Source organism: Sturnus vulgaris, chromosome 34 (genome assembly GCF_052056855.1).
Source record: "Sturnus vulgaris isolate bStuVul1 chromosome 34, bStuVul1.hap1, whole genome shotgun sequence".
Taxonomy (NCBI): Eukaryota; Metazoa; Chordata; class Aves; order Passeriformes; family Sturnidae; genus Sturnus; species Sturnus vulgaris.
In genome coordinates this window covers 131843-150685 of record NC_142276.1, presented here as the reverse complement: position 1 = coordinate 150685, position 18843 = coordinate 131843, and the positions used below count along the sequence as shown (strand labels likewise).

The 18843-nt window shown below is 67.0% G+C and overlaps 1 protein-coding gene across 1 annotated transcript; it reads left to right on the top strand.

Annotated features, from left to right (window-relative positions):
- The first annotated feature begins 1202 nt into the window (after positions 1-1202).
- Positions 1203-18450, top strand: HCFC1 (host cell factor C1). The gene is given in 31 exon segments (XM_088155002.1): positions 1203-1840; positions 3788-4094; positions 4552-4700; positions 5146-5306; positions 5798-6006; positions 6301-6385; positions 6768-6874; positions 6987-7166; positions 7465-7962; positions 8697-8743; positions 8745-8858; positions 9178-9375; positions 9630-9860; positions 10175-10279; positions 10686-10866; positions 10869-10907; positions 11112-11254; positions 11473-11611; positions 11922-12127; positions 12871-12879; positions 12881-14357; positions 14456-14634; positions 14948-15382; positions 15645-15956; positions 15958-16045; positions 16353-16474; positions 16808-16942; positions 17154-17339; positions 17514-17814; positions 18013-18076; positions 18390-18450. Coding segments are annotated over 30 exon segments (6348 nt in total). The 5' UTR covers positions 1203-1840; positions 3788-3886; the 3' UTR covers positions 18430-18450.
- Positions 18451-18843: the final 393 nt, after the last annotated feature.

Sequence of the window (18843 nt, the reverse complement as noted above, 5' to 3'; positions counted from 1 at the left end):
CTGATTTTTGGGGGTCCTGCGTGGATTTTGACCCCTGCGCGTGCTGATTTGGGGTCCCCTAAGGAGGTTTTGGGACCCCCCAGCTGAGTTTGGATCCATCCGGGGGGATTTGGGACCCGCCCTGATGGATTTTGGGTTCCCACACAGGAGATTTGGGGTCCCCAGCGGGGTTTGGGACCCCCCTTTTGGGGTCGGGGGGTGGATCGAGGATCTCCCCACCAGATCCCCTGGATGACGTCACTGGATTCCCTCAGATGACATCACTGACCCCATCCCGTGAGACCTCACGGGGTCTCAGGTGTCCCCCCGCCCTTTCCCCGCTCCCGCGGCCCTCAGGAATGTCCTGGCAGCTGTGACGTCACACCCACGACGCTTTTCGCGCTTACGACGTCACCACCACTATGACGTCATCGCGGATCGGGGCGGGAGGAACGCTCAGGCCCCGCCCCTTTTCCCGCCTCCGGAGGCGGTCCCGCCACACTCAAGATGGCGCCGTTCCCGTGGTAACCACGAGGGGCGGAGCTTCCGCCACACCATAAATGGCGGCGCCCCGTGGGGAGGGCCCGGGGGCGGGACCGCCCGAATGGAGGCGGTGGGACTGGGAGAGACGGGAACACCGCTGGAGCGAGCTAGCACGCACTGGGGAGGACTGGAATGCAGCAGAGCTGACTCTGGGTGGGACTGGGATAGACTGGGACAGACTGGGAACACCAACATTCCCCCCCAGAAAGCCCTGGGCCCCCTGAGGTTGCTGGAGGCACCCCCAGACTCATTTCTGGCTTGGCGGGGGGCTCAAACCCCCCTTTGGAAAAAAACCCAAAACCGCCGGATCCTCCTCCCAGACCCCTCGGGGGACGTCCTTGTCACACCTGGAGGCTGTTTCACACCTGAGGGTTTATTGTCACACCTGGAGGCTGTTTCACAGCCAGCTGGGGGAGTGAACACACCAAAACTCCCCAAATCTTCCACAAAACCTCCCGAACTCTGGGACCTTCATCCCGAACCCCCTCTAGAGGAACCACCCCCTCTCCTCCTCTCTTCTCCCCATGCATTTTGGGGTCCCGGAAGGGCAAAACTGGGGCGAAAAGCGCCAAATTCGGGAGTTTGAACAAAAGTCCGTTACTAGTCGGAAGAGCGCATGCGCAAGAAGAAGGTGGAGCTACGCATGCGCCATTACGACCGGCGCGGTTGCGCACGCGCAGTGAGCGCCGCAGCCGTTAAGCGCCACCATCCGGGGCCTGGCAGGCGCCATCTTTGTAGCGGGTGGAGGAGACGCGTCCAAAATGGCGGCTCCCAAGCGCCAGTAGTCGGCGCAGCGGGCGGGCCTTTCTTGGCTTTCAGTGAGGCAGCGGCGGCCCGGAGCGAGCGGCGGCGGCGGCAGAAAGCGACGCCCGGGGTCGGTGGGCGGCGGGTGGCTGCAGGTGCGGAGCGGTGGCGGAGCGGCGCGGAGAGCGGCGCATCCGGGTCCCCCGGCCGCCGCCATCTTGGGCCGCCGCGGAGCTGCTGGCTCCCACCTGCGCCATCTTGGGGCTCCGCATCGGGGCTATCCCGGAGGGGGGACGAAAGGAGGGGGCGGCGGGGCCTGAGCGAAGAGCGCGGGGAGCACCCAAAGCTCCGCTCCCGTCCCGGGCAGGCGTCGCCATCTTGTGAGCGCGGCGAGGAGAAGGAAGAGGAGGAGGAGAAGGAGGAGGAGGAGGAAGATCCGGGCACCGGGCGGCGCCATCTTGGACCCCCCCCTTCCCACAGCAGCGCGCCGCCATCTTGTGACCCCTCCCCCCGCGCACCCGGGCACAGGCCGCTCCGCCGCCTTGGAGCCGCTGCGGTAGCGGAGCCGCACCCGGTAAGGGCGGAATGAAGCGGGGAGCGCCGGCATGGAGGGTAGGAAGCACGGGGGGCCCGTGAGGGCCGACACTGGCCATCCGTTCCGCCGGATGGGCGGCGCCATCTTGGGAGGGGACGTGCGGGGTGTCATGGCGGCGCCGTGCGCCGACATCCGGGTGCTTCCCCCCCCACCGCCCCCGGGGCGCCATTCTGGGAGGGGCCGGCGCATCCGGGTCCCGCGCGCCGCCATCTTGAGAGTCCGGGGGGGCGGAGGGCGATGGTAGCGCCAGGGATTCCCAGCCCGTTTGAGCCGCTCGGAGCTGCGGGGTCGTGAGGCCTCAGAGCGGCTCCGGCATCCCGTTAACCCCGGGGGGCGGCGGGGAGAGCGGGAGCCGCCCGGAGCACAGGAGGAGGAGGAGGCGCGGTTTGCGGAGGGGGCGGCACCCAAAGAGAGGCGGGGCGCTTAAGATGGCGGCGCCCATGGCGGGCTGAGCGCTCCGTACAGCGCTGCGCCGTCGGGAAACGGGCCGCGCCGCCGGTAGCCAGGCCGCGGGGGATTCGGTGTGTGCGGGGGAGTGAGGCCGGGAATATCCGGGAGCGATCACGGGGCCACGCGAAGGCTGGGAGGGGGCGGTACCGGGGGATGGCGGCGCTCAGGGAGGGCGAGAAGGGGGGAAACCGCGTAAAAGGCGGGCTAGGGGGGGCGGCTCCTTTAAGAGGCGGTTGAAGTGGGCGTGGCCACGCCCTCCCGTGACCACACCCCCTCCGTTGGCGCCATGGCCGCACCCCTTCAGGCGGCTCCGTACAGTCCCCCCCGCGTCCCTCCTTCGCTCGTTCCGGCCCCCCCCGCCGTCGGGTCGGGCCCGGGAGCCCCCGAGATGACGGTGAAACTCCTCCTGGTCCCCGTCCCAAAATGCCGCCGCTTCCTCACCTCCCGCCCTCCCCACAATGTCGCCCCCCGTCCCCGGCCAAGATGGCGCCGCCCGGGTCTGGAGGGGGCGTGTCCGCGCTGGCCCCGCCCACTCCCGTCGCTTCCCGCCCACCCGCCGCGGCCGCCGGACACAGGCGCAAGATGGCGGCTCCCAGGGCGGCGTGAGGGGCCGCCGCCGCCGCGCTCCTCCCTCAGCCGCAGCCGCGCGCCGGGACCCGCCGCAGCCGCGCAACCCCCGGAGCCGCCGCCGGGAATCGGGGAGCGGCCGCGGGCCGGGAGGGGGAGGCGGCCGCGGGGCCGCGGTGAGCGAGGGGGGCGGCGGTGGGGGGGAGGAGGCGGCCGCCATTTTCCGCCCGGGCAGAGACAAGATGGCGGCGCGCAGGGGCCTGAGGGGGGGGGAGGGGGGCGTGAGGGGAGGGGCAGGGCTGGGGGGGGGGGGAATGGTCATTGGGGGGGGGGGCACGGCCTGAGGGAGAATTTGGGGAGGGGGGAGATGAACCTGAGGGGGGGGCACGGCCTGAAGGGGAATTTGGGGAGGGGGGAGATGAACCTGAGGGGGGGGCACGGCCTGAAGGGGAATTTGAGGAGGGGGGTTTGGCACAGTCTGAGGGGGCAGTTTTGGGGGAGGAGAGGTTTCACACCTGAGGGGGAATTTGAGGGGGGGGAGATGAAGCTTAAAAAAGGCAAATATTTCGGGCGAGGGGGCGAATTGGGCAGTGGGGGGGGGCGTCACGGTGTGAGGGGGGTAATTAAGAGGCGACATAATGGAGAAAGTAATTAACGGGGAGGAATAAATGTTCCCCTCCCCCTCAAATTGACTCCTCCCCAATTGTCACACCCCCCGCCGTGAGGGGGGGTAATTAACTCTTTGGGGTAATTGCGGTACGGGGGGGGCGGGGTGTAATTAAACATTCGGGGTGGGGGGGGGGCCGTGTCAAGCCCTTGGGGTATTTGGGGGGTTTGGGGTGGAGGGGTCAGCGGTGACCCTGGAAATTTGGGAAATTGCCCCACGCGTGACCCCCCGTGTCCCCCCAGGACAGGCAGCGGGGGGGGGTTTGGGGTAATTTTGGACGTTTTTGGGGTTCCCCCACGCGTGACCCCCCGTGTCCCCCCAGGACAGGCAGCGGGGGACGCATGGCAGGCCTGGGCGGGGGGGGGTCCCCGCCGCGGGCCCCCCCGGGCCCCCCCGCGCTGCAGCCGCGCTGGAAGCGAGTGGTGGGCTGGGCTGGGCCAGTGCCCCGGCCCCGGCACGGCCACCGAGCCGTGGCCATCAAGGAGCTCATCGTGGTCTTCGGGGGGGGCAACGAGGGCATCGTGGACGAGCTGCACGTGTACAACACAGGTGGGGCTGGGGGGCACCTTGGGGGTCCTTTGGGGCGCTGGGGGGGTCTCCACAGGTATGGGGTTGGGGAGGAGCTGCAGGTTTTCAACACTGGGGGGTCGTGGGGGGTTGAGTTGGGGGTTCTGTGGGACCCCATTCCCCCCTTGGTCACGGCCGTGTCCCCCACTTTGGGGCGCCCACCGAGCAGTGGTACAGCCCGGCAGTGCGGGGCGTTCCTGTGTCCCCCTGCCCAGTCGGCAGCCAATGGTTCATCCCACCAGTTTGGGGGGGTCATTGTCCCCGTCCCCATTTTGTCCCCAATGCCACCAACCAGTGACTGACCCTGGGGGTTCAGGGGTGTCATTCTCAGCGTGTCCCCGTCCCCATTTTGTCCCCAATGCCACCAACCAGTGCCTGACCCTGGGGGTTCAGGGGTGTCATTCTCAGCGTGTCCCCGTCCCCATTTTGTCCCCAACAGCCACCAACCAGTGGTTCATCCCTGCCGTGAGGGGGGACATCCCCCCCGGCTGTGCCGCCTACGGCTTCGTGTGTGACGGGACCCGGCTGCTCGTGTTCGGGGGCATGGTGGAGTACGGCAAGTACAGCAACGACCTCTACGAGCTGCAGGTACCCTGGGGACCCCCTGGGAAACCCCCCGAACACCTGGGGAACCCCTGGGAAACCCCCTGAACCCCCTGGGGAACACCTGGGAAACCCCGGGAACCCCCCCGAACACCTGGGGACTCCCTGGCGACTCCCTGGGGAACCCCTGGGAACCCCCCCGAACACCTGGGGAACCCCTGGGAACACCCCCGAACACCTGGGGAGTCCCCCAAATATCCCAGAACTCCCCCTGAATCCCTGGGAACCACCCCCCCGAGCACCTGGGGACCCCCAGGACACTCCCAAACTCCCCAGAACCTCCCCCCCAAACCATGGATGGCCCCCTGGGACCCCCCCCCCCAAACCACAGGTGGTCCCCTGGGCCTCCTTCCCAAACACCTGGAGACCCCTTCAGGACGCTCCCAGTTTTGGGGTCCCCAAATCCCACATCCCCTCTCCCCAATTCCAGGCCTCCAGGTGGGAGTGGAAGCGGCTGAAGGCGAAGACCCCCAAAAATGGGCCCCCCCCTTGCCCCCGGCTGGGCCACAGCTTCTCCCTGGTGGGCAACAAGTGTTACCTGTTTGGGGGGCTGGCCAACGACAGCGAGGACCCCAAAAACAACATCCCCCGGTATGGGGCACCCCAAAACCTCGGGAATTGGGGTGGGAGGGGCTTCTGGGGACGTTCTCCGTTTTTGAGGGAGCTTTGGGGGGACACAGGAGTGACCCCAAAACGTTGGGGTCGTGTTTTGGGGGGACACAGGGGTCTGTGGTGGGGGCACAGGTGACATTGGCACCATCGCAGGCGCGTTTTAGGGGCTTTAAGGACCCTTTTAGGGTTATCCCATTGCTCCAAGTACCCTTTTAGTGTAAACCCGCTTCTTCAAACACCCCTTTAGGATTTTTTGGATCTCCTGACTTTCAGAATTCTCTCCCCTCCTATCTGACCCCACCTGTACACCTGGGCACAGGTGACATTGGGGCCATCCTGGGTGCATTTTAGGGCACTTGAGGACCCATTGAAATCCTATTCCCCAAACAGCCTTTAGGGGTGTCCCGCACCCCCGGTCCCCCTTTTAGGATTTGTTACGGCATCTCCTGACCCCAAACCCCCTTTGCCAGGTACCTGAACGACCTGTACGTGCTGGAGCTGCGGCCAGGTTCGGGGGTGCTGGCCTGGGACATCCCCATCACGTACGGGGTGCTGCCCCCGCCCCGCGAGTCCCACACGGCCGTGGTGTACACGGAGCGCGACGGGCGGCGCTCGCGCCTCGTCATCTACGGCGGCATGAGCGGCTGCAGGCTGGGGGATCTGTGGACTCTGGACATCGGTCTGTGGGGTCTGGGGGGTCTGGGGGGGTCTGTGGGGTCTGGGGGGTCTGGGGGGTCGGGGGGGTCTGGGGGGTACCAGGGGATTGGGGGTTACAGGGGGACATCGTCATTACGGCGGCTGCAGGCTGGAGGATTGATGGACTCCGGACATGGAATTTTTTGGGGTTTTTAGGGAACTTGGGGTCTGGGGGATACAGGGGCGTGTCAGAATTGGGTACTCGGGGACATTTCCTCACATCTTGAAGAGTTTTGGGGCCGTTTCCTCACCTTTTGGGGTGTTTTGGGTCCCTCAGAGACGCTGACGTGGAACAAGCCCAGCCTGAGCGGGGTCGCTCCCCTCCCCCGCAGCCTCCACTCGGCCACCACCATCGGCAACAAGTGAGTCTGGGGGCGACCCCCCCCCAAAAATACCCCAATCCCCCCCTCGGGGGTCCCCTGAACCCCCCCTTTATCCTGGGAGGGCTCCCTTTGTGTCCCTGTGCCCACCCCAGGAGAGAGTTGGGGTTCCTAGGGGGATTGCATTATTTTATTTTTGTTTTTCTATTTTTTTAAATTTTGGGTTTTTACTATTCTGTTTTGTTTTACTGCTAATCTATTTTATTGTACTGCTATTCTATTTTTTTCTATTTTAAATTATTTTAATTTTATAATTAACGTAAGCGATTTTTTTTTTACTCCACCTCCAAAAATAACAATTTGGGGATTTGGGTGGGGGTCTGTGGGTGTCCCCCCTGACCCCCCTGACCTTTGCCCCCCCCAGGATGTACGTTTTTGGGGGGTGGGTGCCCCTGGTGATGGATGACGTCAAGGTGGCGACGCACGAGAAGGAGTGGAAGTGCACCAACACCCTGGCCTGCCTCAACCTGGGTGAGGAGGGGGCTTGGGACCCCCAAAACCGACCCCAAACCCCTCCTGAATTACCCCAAAATTCCCCCGAATCCCCCCCAAAGCCCTCACGGCCCCCCCAAATCGCCCCCAGACTCGATGGCCTGGGAGCCCCTGGTGCTGGAGACCCTGGAGGACAACGTGCCGCGGGCTCGTGCCGGCCACTGCGCCGTGGCCATCGCCACCCGCCTCTACATCTGGAGCGGGCGTGACGGCTACCGCAAGGCCTGGAACAACCAGGTGTGCTGCAAGGACCTCTGGTACCTGGAGACAGGTGAGTCCACCTGGGGGCTGCAAGGACCTGGGGGGGCTGCAAGGACCTGTGGTACCTGGAGACAGGTGAGTCCACCTGGGGGCTGCAAGGACCTGGGGGGGCTGCAAGGACCTGTGGTACCTGGAGACAGGTGAGTCCACCTGGGGGGCTGCAAGGACCTGGGGGGGCTGCAAGGACCTGTGGTACCTGGAGCTGCTCAGGGCTAACGCCAGGTGTATCTCAGGTGTACCCAGCTGTATTTCAGGTGTATCTCAGGCGTATCCAGGTGTGTCTCAGGTGTACAATTGTGTCCCCACAGAGCGCCCCCCAGCGCCGGGCCGTGTCCAGCTGGTCAGGGCTAACACCACGTCGCTGGAGGTGAGCTGGGGCGCGGTGCCCACGGCCGACTCGTACCTGCTGCAGCTGCAGAAGTACGAGCTGCCCGCCGCCCCCGCGCCCCCCCCGGTGCCCTCGGTGCCCGCCAACCCCCCCAAAAGCCCCGCGCCCGCCGCCCCCGCGCCGCCCCCGGCGCCCCCCAACGCGCTGCCCCAGATCGGGGGCGTGGGGCTCACCCTGCTGTCCCCCCCTGCGCCCGCCGCGCCCCCCAACCCGCCCGGCGTCACCGCGGCGGCGGCGGGGACGGGCGCGACAGCGGGGACAGCGGTGGTGGCAGCGGCCGGGGGGACAGCGGGGGGCGGCACAGGGGGGGCTGTGGGTGCGCCCCCCCCCAGCGCCACCCTGCAGGTGCTGCCCGCGGCGGCGGGGGGGGCAACGGCGGCGGCAACAGCCGGAACAGCCACGGCGGGGAGGGCACCTGGTGAGTGCTGGGGGGGGATTGGGGACAACGGGGACACTGGGGGGGACTGGGGACAACGGGGACACTGGGGGGGATTGGGGACAACGGGGACACTGGGGCGACTGGGGACAACGGGGACACTGGGGGGGATTGGGGACAACGGGGACACTGGGGGGACTGGGGACACTGGGGGGACTGGGGACAACGGGGACACTGGGGGGACTGGGGACATTGTGGGGGACTGGGGACAACGGGGACACTGGGGGGGATTGGGGACAACGGGGACACTGGGGGGAATTGGGGACAACGGGGACACTGGGGGGACTGGGGACATTGTGGGGGACTGGGACAACGGGGACACTGGGGGGGATTGGGGACAACGGGGACACTGAGGGGATTGGGGACAACGGGGACACTGGGGGGACTGGGGACATTGTGGGGGAAATGAGGACATGGGGACATTCGGCAGGGAATGGAGACATTGTGGGGATTGGGGACACTGAGGGGATTGGGGACACTGAGGGGATTGGGGACATTTAGGGAAATGGGGACATTGAGGGGATGGGGGAATGGGGACTGGGGGGACTGGGGGGACAGTGGAGCAGAGCTGGAGACACTGGGAGGGACAAGAGAGTGCTGAGGGTGACAGGGGGACATGGAGGGGGGTACCTGAGGGTGGCAGAGGAGGGGCAGGTGACGGAGTGGCCACGGGGGTGTCCCCATGGCCACGCTGACCCCAGCCGCCCCCCGCCCAGGTGTGCCGGCCGTGCTGAAGGTGACCGGTCCCCCTGCGGCCAGCGCGGGGCCCCCCGCTGGTCACCGTGCGCTCGGCCGGGCCCGGCAAGGCCCCGGTGACGGTGACATCGCTGCCAGCCGGGGTCAGGATGGTGGTGCCCACCCAGAGCCCCCAGGGCACGGTGAGAACACCTGGGGAACACCTGGGACAGGTGGGGGGACCTGGGGGCAACTGGGGACAGAGGGAGGGTCCTGGGGGGGGATGCTGGGGGCACAGGTGTGACACAGTGGGTACCTGGGGGACACAGGTGTGTTTTGGGGGGCTCTCTGGGTGGCACAGGTGAGCCCTGGGCGGTACCTAGGTAGCCCAGGTGTGCCCGAGCTGTGCCCCAGGTGTTATGTCGGTGGCACTCGGGTGCCACAGGAGCTGTAGGTGGTACCTGGGTGGTACTTGGGTGTCCCCTAGCTGTCCCCAGGCGTGCTCAGGTGCTCCCCCCGCAGGTGATCGGCAGCAGTCCCCAGATGAGCGGCATGGCCGCGCTGGCCGCAGCGGCCGCAGCCACCCAGAAGATCCCGCCGGCCTCGGCCCCCACCGTGCTCAGCGTCCCCGCCGGGGCCACCATCGTCAAAACGGTGGCCGTGACCCCCGGGGCCACCACCCTGCCCGCCACCGTCAAGGTGGCATCGTCACCTGTCATGGTAGGGGACAGTGGGGACGGGCAGGGGACGCTGGAGAGGGGGGGCCGTCATTGTCACCGTGGTGTCACCAGAGAACTTTCTGGTGCCTGGGGTGGCACCATGGGGACATTGGTGGCCATTTTTTGTCACCGGGGGACTCGAGGTGACCCCGTGGTGTCACTGGGCAGCTTGGGGGGATCACTGGGGTGACACTCATGGGTGTCCCCTGATGTCCCTGCTGTGTGTCCCCACACTGTCCCCACCTGTCCCCCCAGGTGAGCAACCCTGCCACCCGCATGCTGAAGACGGCGGCCGCCCAGGTGGGCACGGCCGGGGCGTCCCCTGCGGCCACCAACGCGGCCACCAGGCCCATCATCACCGTGCACAAATCCGGCACGGTGACGGTGGCCCAGCAGGCCCAGGTGGTCACCACCGTGGTCGGAGGGGTCACCAAGACCATCACCCTGGTCAAGAGTCCGATCTCCGTGCCGGGGGGCAGCGCCCTGGTGAGGGGGGACCCGGGTCTGGGGACACGGATTTGGGGACACGGGGGGTGTTAGGAGGGTGGGGACACCCAGATCTGGGGGGCTCTGGGGCCACAGAGACTCAAATTGGGGGGTCCTGGGGGGGGCCACAACCCCAAACTCCCTCCCCCCCCTTTTTTTGGTGTTGTGGGGATTTTTTAACTCCAAACCCCCCTAATTCGGGGGGTTTAAAACTCCTCAAAGGTCAGGATTGGAGGTTCAATTTTTAGGGATGTTTCTGGGGGGGTTCCTTGGGGGTCTCAGTGCCCCCCCTGACCCCCCCCGGGCCCCCCCAGATTTCCAACCTGGGCAAGGTGATGTCGGTGGTGCAGACGAAACCGGTGCAGAGCTCGGCTGTGACCGGGCAGGCCTCGAGTGGCCCTGTCACCCAGATCATCCAGGTGACACCCCAAATCACCCCAAAGTCCCCCCCAAATCACCAAATTAACCCAAATCCTCCCAAAATTATCCCAAAGCCCTGAGAGCCCCCCCAAAATGCACCCCCAGCTGTCACCAGACAGGTCTTGAGTGGCCCTGTCACCCACATCATCCAGGTGACACCCCGAAATCCCCTGAAATCCCCCCAAGTTCCCACGAAATCACCCCCAAATCCCTCCAAAGTCCTGAGACCCCTCCCCAGATCTCTGAGACGCTCCCCTGAGTCCCTGAGACCCCCCCCAAAACCCCCCTGGAAGCCCCTCGAGCCCCTCACTCGCCCCCCCCCCCCCCAGCCTTGCCCAGTGACCACCCCTCCCCCCACTGACCCCTCCCCCCACTGACCCCTCCCCCCACTGACCCCTCCCCCAGACCAAGGGCCCCCTGCCCGCCGGGACCATCCTCAAGTTGGTGACGTCGGGGGAGGGGAAGCCCACCACCATCCTGACCAGCACCCAGGCGGGGGCGGGGGCCGCCAAGCCCCCCACCATCCTGGGCATCAGCAGCGTGTCCCCCAGCACCACCAAGCCCGGGACCACCACCATCATCAAAACCATCCCATGTCGGCCATCATCACCCAGTCGGGGGCTACCGGTGAGTGAGACCCCTCCCCAAATTCACCTGAGACCCCCAAACCATCCCTGACCTCCCTGAGACCCCCCCCAAATCCCCCATCACCACCCAGTCAGGGGCCACCAGTGAGTGACAGGAGGTGACCCCCGTGTCCCCCTGTGTCCCCACTCTGTCGCTGTCACTCTGCTGACCCCACCCCGTCCCTGTCACCCCGTGTCCCCCCAGGTGTCACCAGCAGCCCCGGGATCAAGTCCCCCATCACCATCATCACCACCAAGGTGATGACCTCGGGCACCGGGACCCCCGCCAAGATCATCACGGCTGTCCCCAAACTGGGCGGGGGACACGGCCAGCAGGGCGTGACACAGGTCAGGGGACACCTGGGCACACCTGAGATGGGGGGAGGAGTTCGGGGACGACGCTTGGGACAGGAGGTGACAGGGGAGGGGTCACCTGGGGGCATTGGGGACACCGGGGTGGGGTCACACAAGGGTTTGGTGCCACTGGGGACCCCGGTGGGGGCCAGCCGAGGGGTCCCAGCCCCCGAGGGTCCCCAGGTGCCATCGGTGTCCCCGTGTCCCCTCAGGTGGTGCTGAAGGGGGCCCCAGGACAGCCGGGGACCATCCTGAGGACAGTGCCCATGGGGGGGGTCCGGCTGGTCACTCCTGTCACCGTCTCGGCCGTCAAGCCCACGGTGACCACCCTGGTGGTCAAGGGCACCACCGGTGAGTGGGGTCACTCTGGGGGTCATTGGGTCACCTCTGGGTCACTGGGGTGACCGTGGGTCATTGGGGTGGTCACTGGGGTGGTCACTTGTGGTCAAGGGTCATCTCCGGGTCACTGGGGTGGTCACTGGAGTGACCACTCTGGTGGTCAAGGGCACCACTGGTCACTGGGGGGGTTCTTGGGGGGTCATTGGGCCACCCAGGGGTCCTCTCTGGGTCACTGAGGTGGTCACTTTGGGGTCACTCTGGGGTAACTTTGGGGTCATTGTGGTCACTCTGTGGTCACTCACTGCCCTTGTGTCCCTCGCAGGTGTGACCACGCTGGGGACGGTGACAGGGACAGTGTCCACCAGCCTGGCGGGGGGTGCAGGTGGCCACAGCGCCACGGCCTCGCTGGCCACCCCCATCACCACCCTGGGGACAATCGCCACCCTCTCGAGCCAGGTCCTGAACCCTGCGGCCATCACGGCCACGGCGGCCGGGGGCGGCCTGGGGACACCGACCATCACCATGCAGGTGAGGGGACACTGGGGACACTGGGGACAATGGGGACAATGGGGACACTGGGGACACTGACCATCACCATGCAGGTGAGGGGACAATGGGGACACTGGGGACACCGACCATCACCATGCAGGTGAGGGGACACTGGGGACAATGGGGACACTGACCATCACCATGCAGGTGAGGGGACACTGGGGACACTGGGGGCAATGGGGACACTGGGGACACCGACCATCACCATGCAGGTGAGGGGACACTGGGGACACTGGGGACAATGGGGACACTGGGGACACTGGGGACAATGGGGACACCGACCATCACCATGCAGGTGAGGGGACACTGGGGACAATGGGGACACTGGGGACAATGGGGACACTGGGGACACTGACCATCACCATGCAGGTGAGGGGGCACTGGGGACACTGGGGACAATGGGGACACTGACCATCACCATGCAGGTGAGGGGGCACTGGGGACAATGGGGACACTGACCATCACCATGCAGGTGAGGGGACACTGGGGACACTGGGGACAATGGGGACACTGACCATCACCATGCAGGTGAGGGGACACTGGGGACACTGGCTCTATTTGGGGACTCCCCAAATGTGACAGTGACAGGAGTGGGGAGGACACAGAAGTTTGGGGTGGCACAAAGGGGAGGTGACACAGATTTGATACCTGGGCGAGGGCTCTGTGTGTCTGTGCCACCTCCACGCCCAGAACTGTCCCCTGAGCCCTCTGTGGGGACACAGCCGGTGTCCCCAGCCCACACAGGTGACACTGATCACCACCCCCAGCGGGGTGGAGGCCCAGCCCGTCCACGACCTCCCCGTGTCCATCCTGGCGTCCCCAACGGCCGAGGGTCCCCCTGCGGCCACCTCGGGGGGTGGCAACCTGAGCGAGGCCACCCCGGCCGAGGCCACCCCGGGCACCGTCACCTTGGTGTGCTCCAACCCCCCCTGCGAGACCCACGAGACCGGGACCACCAACACGGCCACCACCAGCCTGGTGGCCAACGTGGGGACAGGAGGAGGGGGACAGCAGCAGCTGCAGCTGCTCTGCGAGGACACGGGCGGGGGGACAACGGTGCCACAGCCCCCCCGGGCTTGTTCCAACCCCCCCTGCGAGACCCACGAGACGGGGACCACCAACACCCCCACGGCCACGGGGACATCGCGCCTGGGGACGCCCGGGGGCCCTCCCTGTCCCACGCAGCAAACGGTGGCCACGGGGACGACGATGACAGCGCGGCTGTGCCCGCCCCCAGCCCCCGACGGCGGTGGCAGCAGCGGTGTCACCACGTGCCAAACGCAGGATGTCACCCCCCCGTGCCAAACGCCCTGGGGGCAGCCTGAGGTGGGGACGGCCACCAACGTGGTCGCTGTGGCCACCACCACGAGCTGTGAGACTCCCGTGGGGACACGGCTGTGCTCCAACCCGCCCTGCGAGACCCACGAGACCGGGACAACCAACACGGTGACAATGACAGGGTCACAGCTCTGCTCCAACCCCCCCTGCGAGACCCACGAGACGGGGACAACCAACACGGTGACAATGACAGGGTCACAGCTCTGCTCCAACCCTCCTTGTGAGACCCACGAGACGGGGACAACCAACACGGTGACAACGACGGGGACACGGTTCTGCTCCAACCCCCCCTGCGAGACCCATGAAACGGGGACAACCAACACGGCCACCACCACCACGGCCACCTCAGAGTCGGGGACATCGGTGCCACCACCTCGAGGTGTCCCCCCCTGCTCCAACCCCCCCTGCGAGACCCACGAGACGGGGACGACCAACACGGTGACAATGACATCGTCACAGCTCTGCTCCAACCCGCCCTGTGAGACCCACGAGACCGGGACCACCAACACGGCCACCACGGCCACCGCGGGGTCCCGGCAGGGTGACACCACCACGGCCACCAGCGCTGCCACCACCGCTGCCACCACTTCCAGCACAGGGGGGTCCCCGCCTTGTGCCAACCCCCCCTGCGAGACCCCCGAGACCGGGACCACCAGCACGGCCACCACCGCGGGGTCCCCACCCTGCCAGAGCCAGCAGAGCGGGGCCACCAGCACGGCCACCAGCACCGAGGGGGTGACAGCGCCCCCGCCCTGTGCCACCACCGCCACCAGCCCCCCCCGAGCCTGCTCCAACCCCCCCTGCGAGACCCACGAGACGGGGACAACGGCCACGGCCACCACGGTCACCGCCAGCATGGGTGCCAGCCAAGGTGACCCCCGCGTTGTCCCCACATTGTCCCCCAAATCGTCCCCTTCGCCCACCCTTTGCCGTGGTCACCTCGCTGACCGCTCCCCGTTGTCCCCACAGATCCCCCCCCACCGGCTGCCAACGGGCAGGGGGAGGGGGAGACGCCCCCCAGCGAGAGTGGGGGTCCCCCTGTCCCCCCCGGGACCCCCAGCCCCGGCCCCAGCGGCACCGGGACCCCCCAGCCCCGGGCGGTCACTACGGTCACTCAGTCCACGCCAGCGCCGGGGCCGGCTGTGCCGGTGAGCGGCCCTGGGGACACCGGGAAGGGTTTGGGGACACCGGGAAGGGTTTGGGGACGCTGGGAGGGGGTTTAGGGATAATGGGAGGGGGGTTAGGGACACTGGGAGGGGGTTTGGGGACACTGGGAGGGGGGTTAGGGACACTGGGAGGGGTTTGGGGACACCAGAGCCGGTTGCCACCGTGGCTGGGGAGATTCTGGGGATACGGGGGGTGCACGGGGGACCTGCAGGTGCCTTTGGGGGCCACCAAGACCCCGTGTTCGGGGGCTCTGTCCCCACCCCAACCCTTCCTCTCCCCTCCCCCCCTCTCCAGACCATCTCGTCGCTGACCGAATCCCCCCCAGCACCCCCCGAGACGCCCCCAACCACCACGCCCACCCCCCCTGGAGACCCCCACCCACCCCAGGACCCCCCCTCGGCCGCGTCCCCGTCCCCCCCCGCCCCCGAGCCCACCCCGGGCGAGCCCGGGGGGACCCCGGAGCCGCTGGCCGTGGTGGTTTTGCCACCGGCCACGGGCGAGGGGGGTCCGGCCGAGGGGCTGGCGCTGCCCCCGGAGCTGCTGGCCGAGGCGGGGGGCGCGGGGGGACCCCCGGGACTGACCCCCGAGGAGCTGGCGGTGACGGCGGCGGCCGAGGCGGCGGCGGCGGCTGCGGCCAGCGAGGAGGCTCAGGCTCAGGCTTTGGCCATCCAGGCCGTGCTGCAGGCGGCCCAGCAGGCGGTCATGGGTCAGTCTGGGGGCGCTTGGGGGGTCCCGGGGGGGTTGGGGGCGGTTTTGGGGGCGGTTTTGGGGGTCTCGGTCCCATGGTGGTGACCCCAGGCCCAGCTTTGGCCATCCAGGCCTCAGAGCAGGGGCTCATGGGTCAGTTTGGGGGGGGGTTTGGGGGGGTTCCTGGGGGTCTTGGTCCCGTGGTGGTGGTCCCATGGTGATGGGGGTCGCACAGTGGTGACCCCATGACCACGATGACCCCACGGGGTGGATTTCGTGCTGACCCCTTGACCCCTCCCCACAGGCACATCGGAACCGCTGGAACCCGGCGAGCCCGGGGGGGGGCCCCACAGAACTGGGGGGTGCCCTGGGGGTCTCGGAGGGGGCGGGGGGCACGGGGGGGGGCGCTACCCCTGGTGCTCACCCAGCAAGAACTGGCGGCACTGGTGCAGCACCAGCAGCACCTGGCCGAGGCCGGGACCCCCCCCCGCAGCCCCCCCAGCTCCCCCCACCCCTGCCCCACCCACCCCCACCCCCAGTGCCCCCCCCCAGGCGGCCGCGCCCCCCTCCCCATTTGCCCACCGAGGCTTTGGCCCCCGCCGACAGCCTCAACGACCCCCGCGGGTGACACCAACGGCCTGGGGGACCTGGGCACCGTGCCCGGGGGGGCCACCCCGGCCAGCCTGCTGCCCCCCCCCGGGGACGGTGAGACACCTTGGGGGGCGAGCTGGGGGGGTGGGACCCCTTGGGGGGCACCTGGGACCCCTTGGGGGGCACCTGGGGGGGTGGTTGGGACACCTTGGGGGGGGGTTTAGGACACCTTGGGGGGTTTGGGACACCTTGGGGGGGCACCCACAGCAAGGGGGGGGAGGTCACCCATAAAGGGTGGGGGTCACCCGTAGGGTTGGTTCAAGACCCCACTGCTCACATTGGGGTGAGCGTGGAATTCCAGGGGAGTCTTTTAAAGACCCCTCCCCAATTTTTTGTGTCCCCCCTTCCTCCCTCCCTCCAGGTCTGGCCCCCTCGAGCGCCTTCGTGGCCCCCCCAGGCCCCACGGTTGCCCCCAGCCCTGCCAAGCTGCAGGCGGCCGCTGCCTTGGCCGAGGTGGCCAACGGCATCGAGAGCACCCCCGTGGTGAGTGTGGGCACTGAAATTCACCTGGAAATCAACCCCCAAATCCACCCAAAAAACACTAGAAATTCCTCCCAAAAATTTTCCCCTGAATAACCCAGAATTCCTCACAAATCCACCCGAAATCTCCCCCAAAATTCTCCAAAAATTCCCTGAAATTCACCCAATTTCCCCCAAATTTTCCCTGATTTTCTGCCAATTTCCCCTCTAAAAATTCCCCAATTTCCTGCCATATCCCCCTAAAAAATCCCCTTATTTGTCCCAGAATTTTCCCGAAATCCTCCCATTTCCCCCAAAATCCCCCGAATTTCCCCCAAATCCGTTTTTTTTGTGCAGAAGCCGGAGCCGGGGGCGCCGCCCAAGGCGCTGCCCAAGAAGGAGAACCAATGGTTCGACGTGGGGGTCATCAAGGGCACCACCATGATGGTCACTCACTACTTCCTGCCGGCCGAGGACGCGCCCGCCCAGGACGTGAGTGACACTGGGGACACTGGGACACACTGGGGACACAAGGGCCACCCAGGGACAGGCTCATGGCACTGGGGACAGCCCTGGGATGGGTTTGTGGCACTGGGGACACCAGGGACAGCTCTGGACAGCGGCATGGCGTTGGTGGGGGACACCCCCGTGTCCAGGGGGTTTCTCTGGCCACGTCCCCAGTGTCCCCACGCTGTCCCCGCAGGACGAGGGCTCGGGGGTCCCGGACCACTCTCAGCTGCGGCGCCAGGAGCTGCAGCCGGGCACCGCCTACAAATTCCGCGTGGCCGGGCTCAACGCCTGCGGCCGCGGGCCCTTCTCGGAGCTGTCGGCCTTCAAAACCTGCCTGCCCGGCTTCCCCGGGGCTCCGTGCGCCATCAAGATCAGCAAGGTGACCCCAGACCCACGGCAGGGACCCCCGTGTCCGCTTTGTCCCCGTCACCGCCATCCCCCCAACTCCTGTGTCCCCTCTGTCCCCCCATGTCTGCCCTGACCCCCGTGTCCTCTTTGTCCCCTGTCCCCCCCTGTCCCCCCCTGTCCCCTGACCGTGTCCCCCTGTCCCCAGAGCCCGGACGGAGCTCACCTGACGTGGGAGCCGCCCTCGGTGACGTCGGGCCGCATCGCCGAGTACTCGGTGTACTTGGCCATCCAGGGGGGCCCCGGCGGTGGCCCCGAGGCTCGCGGGGGGGGGGCCCAGCTGGCCTTCATGAGGGTCTATTGTGGGCCCAGCCCCTCGTGCCTCGTGCCGGCCTCCAGCCTGGCCAGCGCCCACATCGACCACACCACCAAGCCGGCCATCATCTTCCGCATCGCCGCCCGCAACGACAAGGGCTACGGCCCGGCCACCCAGGTGCGGTGGCTGCAAGGTGGGTCTGGGGGCTCTGGAATGAGTCTGGGGGCTACAGAACCCTGTGGGACTGTCCCCCACCCTGCCAGGGACAAAGGGCTGTGGCCCGGCCACCCGGGGGTGGTGGCTGCCAGGTGGGTCTGGGGGCTCTGGAATGAGTCTGGGGGCTGCACACACCTGGGGGTCCCCCCCCCTCACCCCCTGATGTCCCCCCCAGAGTCGAGCAAGGACGGAGCCGCTGGGAAACCGGGCAGCAAACGGCCCCTGGCGTCCCCCGACCTGTGAGTGGGGGGCTTGGGGGGCTTTTGGGGGGTCCTGGAGGGGTCTGGGAGCCTCTTTTGGGGCGCTGGGGGTTGTTTTGGGGGGTACGGGGGTGTCCTGGAGGGATCTGGGGGTTGTTTGGGGTTGTTTCAAGGGGTCTGGGGGCTTTTTTAGGGGTCCTCGAGGGTTCTGTGGGGGTGTTTGGGGGTCTTGGGGGGGGGTCTGCGGGTCTGGGTGAGTATAGAGCGCTTTTGGGGGTTATTCTTGGAGGTTTTTTGGTTATTTTGAGGAAGGGTCTCCATCAGAACCCCCCTCCCCAAATTCCCCCCACAGGAAATCCGCTCCAAAGAAGCCCAAGGCCGAAGGGCAGTGAAGGACCCCCCGGGACCCCCCCCCAATAAAACCCATCCCGGGACACCTCCCCTCCCCCAACACCCCCAACATCCCAGGGGGGTTTTTTGGGGAGGGGGGAGAGGTTTTGGGGGTCCCCTCACCTCGGGGGGGGGGGGGGTCGGGGGGGCTTTTTTTTTTACCTGTTGCAGTTGCTGGAATGAAAAGTTTTGTACAACGCTGCCCCTCCCCCCTCCCCCCCAAAAAAATCCTCCCCCCCCTTCGGGACCCCTCCCCCACCCTGTACAGACCCCCCCCAGGGGGGTGGGGGGAGGGGGAGGAGGGGGGGGAACCCCCAAAATGTATCATAGTGGGGGGGGGAGGGGAAAAAAACCGCCCCCCCCGACCCCTCCCCCCCGAGTGTTGTGTCCGTCGTTTTTGTGCTATTTTGAAAATT